Source organism: Empidonax traillii, unplaced genomic scaffold, assembly GCF_003031625.1.
Source record: "Empidonax traillii isolate 1590-97213 ecotype Southwest subspecies unplaced genomic scaffold, ASM303162v1 scaffold2832:size17675, whole genome shotgun sequence".
Taxonomy (NCBI): Eukaryota; Metazoa; Chordata; class Aves; order Passeriformes; family Tyrannidae; genus Empidonax; species Empidonax traillii.
The window spans coordinates 1-1604 of NW_020958025.1; the positions used below are offsets into that span (position 1 = coordinate 1).

The 1604-nt window shown below is 70.8% G+C and overlaps 1 protein-coding gene across 1 annotated transcript in view; it reads left to right on the forward strand.

Annotated features, from left to right (window-relative positions):
* Positions 1-57: 57 nt before the first annotated feature.
* Positions 58-1604, forward strand: part of LOC114072256 (probable ATP-dependent RNA helicase DHX34) — a gene marked incomplete at its 5' end in the record, with an annotated part of 10063 nt that continues 8516 nt past the window's right edge. The window contains 4 exons of the mRNA XM_027910174.1: positions 58-466; positions 694-796; positions 1325-1399; positions 1485-1601. Of these exons, the coding sequence (XP_027765975.1) occupies positions 58-466; positions 694-796; positions 1325-1399; positions 1485-1601 (704 nt within the window). The remainder of the gene's footprint in view (positions 467-693; positions 797-1324; positions 1400-1484; positions 1602-1604) is intronic.

Consider the following 1604-nt stretch of genomic DNA (forward strand, 5'->3'; position numbering starts at 1 on the left):
TGTGCCCCCCCCCGTGCCCAGGTGCTGTACCAGCCCCTCCCCTCGGAGCCCCGCCAGGCCCACCTGGACGCGGGGCCGTACCTGGGTGCTCACCTGGGTAACCCCCTCTGCCCCCCTGTGCCCACCTGCGCTCCCCTGTCCTCCCTTGTGCTCACCTGTGCCCACCTGTGCCCACCTGTACTCACCTGTGTGCCCCCCCGTGCCCCCACCCCTTGCCCAGGTGCTGTACCAGCCCCTCCCCTCGGAGCCCCGCCAGGCCCACCTGGAGGCGGGGCCGTACCTGCGGGTGCTGGAGGCCATCGACGCGCAGGTGCCGCGGGACGAGCGCGGGGACGTCCTGGTTTTCCTCAGCGGGGCCGCCGAGATCCAGCAGGTGCTGGGCCCCGCCCAGGTGTACGCCCAGACCACCCAGCGCTGGGTCGTGCTGCCCCTGCACGGCAGCTTACCTGCCCACCAGCAGGACAAGGTGAGCTGGGGGGGCACAGGTGTGTGTTTGGGGGGTCCCAGGTGTGTGTTTGGGGGTCCCAGGTATATTTCGGGGATCCCAGGTGTGTTCTGGCACGTCCCAGGTGAGGTCAGACCGGTCCCGTGGGTGTTCAGGTGAGGGGGTGACGCCCCCCAGGGTCCCCCCAGGTGTTTCTGGGCTGCAGCCCCGCCCTGCCCAGGTGTTGTCAGGTGCGTGTCCCCCGCCAGGTGTTCCACCTGCCCCCGCCAGGTGTGCGGAAGTGCATCCTGGCCACCAACATCGCCGAGACCTCGGTGACCATCGACGGCGTGCGCTTCGTCGTCGACTCAGGTAATGGCCACGCCCACCCTGCTCACCTGGGCTGGCCCCGCCCTCCCTGCACACCTGGGCTCAGGTAATGGCCCCGCCCTGCTCACCTGGGCTGGCCCCGCCCTCCTCACACACCTAGGACTGGCCCTGCCCTCCCTGCCCACCTGAGCCCCTCACCTGAACCTCACCTGAGCCTCACCTGTGCCCAGGTGAGGGGAGGGAGCTCAGGGCCAGGTGAGGGGGCTGCAGGAGCTGCGGCTCACCTGGGCCAGCGCCAGGGCCATGGGGTGGGACCTGAGCCCCTCCCTGCCCACCTGAGCCCCTCCCTGCCCACCTGAGCCCCTCACCTGAACCTCACCTGAGCCTCACCTGTGCCCAGGTGAGGGGAGGGAGCTCAGGGCCAGGTGAGGGGGCTGTAGGAGCTGTGGCTCACCTGGGCCAGCGCCAGGGCCCTGGGGTGGGACCTGAGCCCCTCCCTGCCCACCTGAGCCTCACCTGAGCCCCTCCCTGCCCACCTGAACCTCACCTGAGCCCCTCCCCCGTGCCCAGGTAAGGTGAAGGAGCTCAGGTACGACGCTCAGGCCAAGGTGAGGCGGCTGCAGGAGTCGTGGATCAGCCGGGCCAGCGCCCGGGACCTGAACCCCTCCCTGCCCACCTGAGCCCCTCCCTGCCCACCTGAGCCTCACCTGAGCCCCTCCCCCGTGCCCAGGTAAGGTGAAGGAGCTCAGGTACGACGCTCAGGCCAAGGTGAGGCGGCTGCAGGAGTCGTGGATCAGCCGGGCCAGCGCCGAGCAGCGCAAGGGCCGCGCCGGCCGCACCGGCCCCGGCA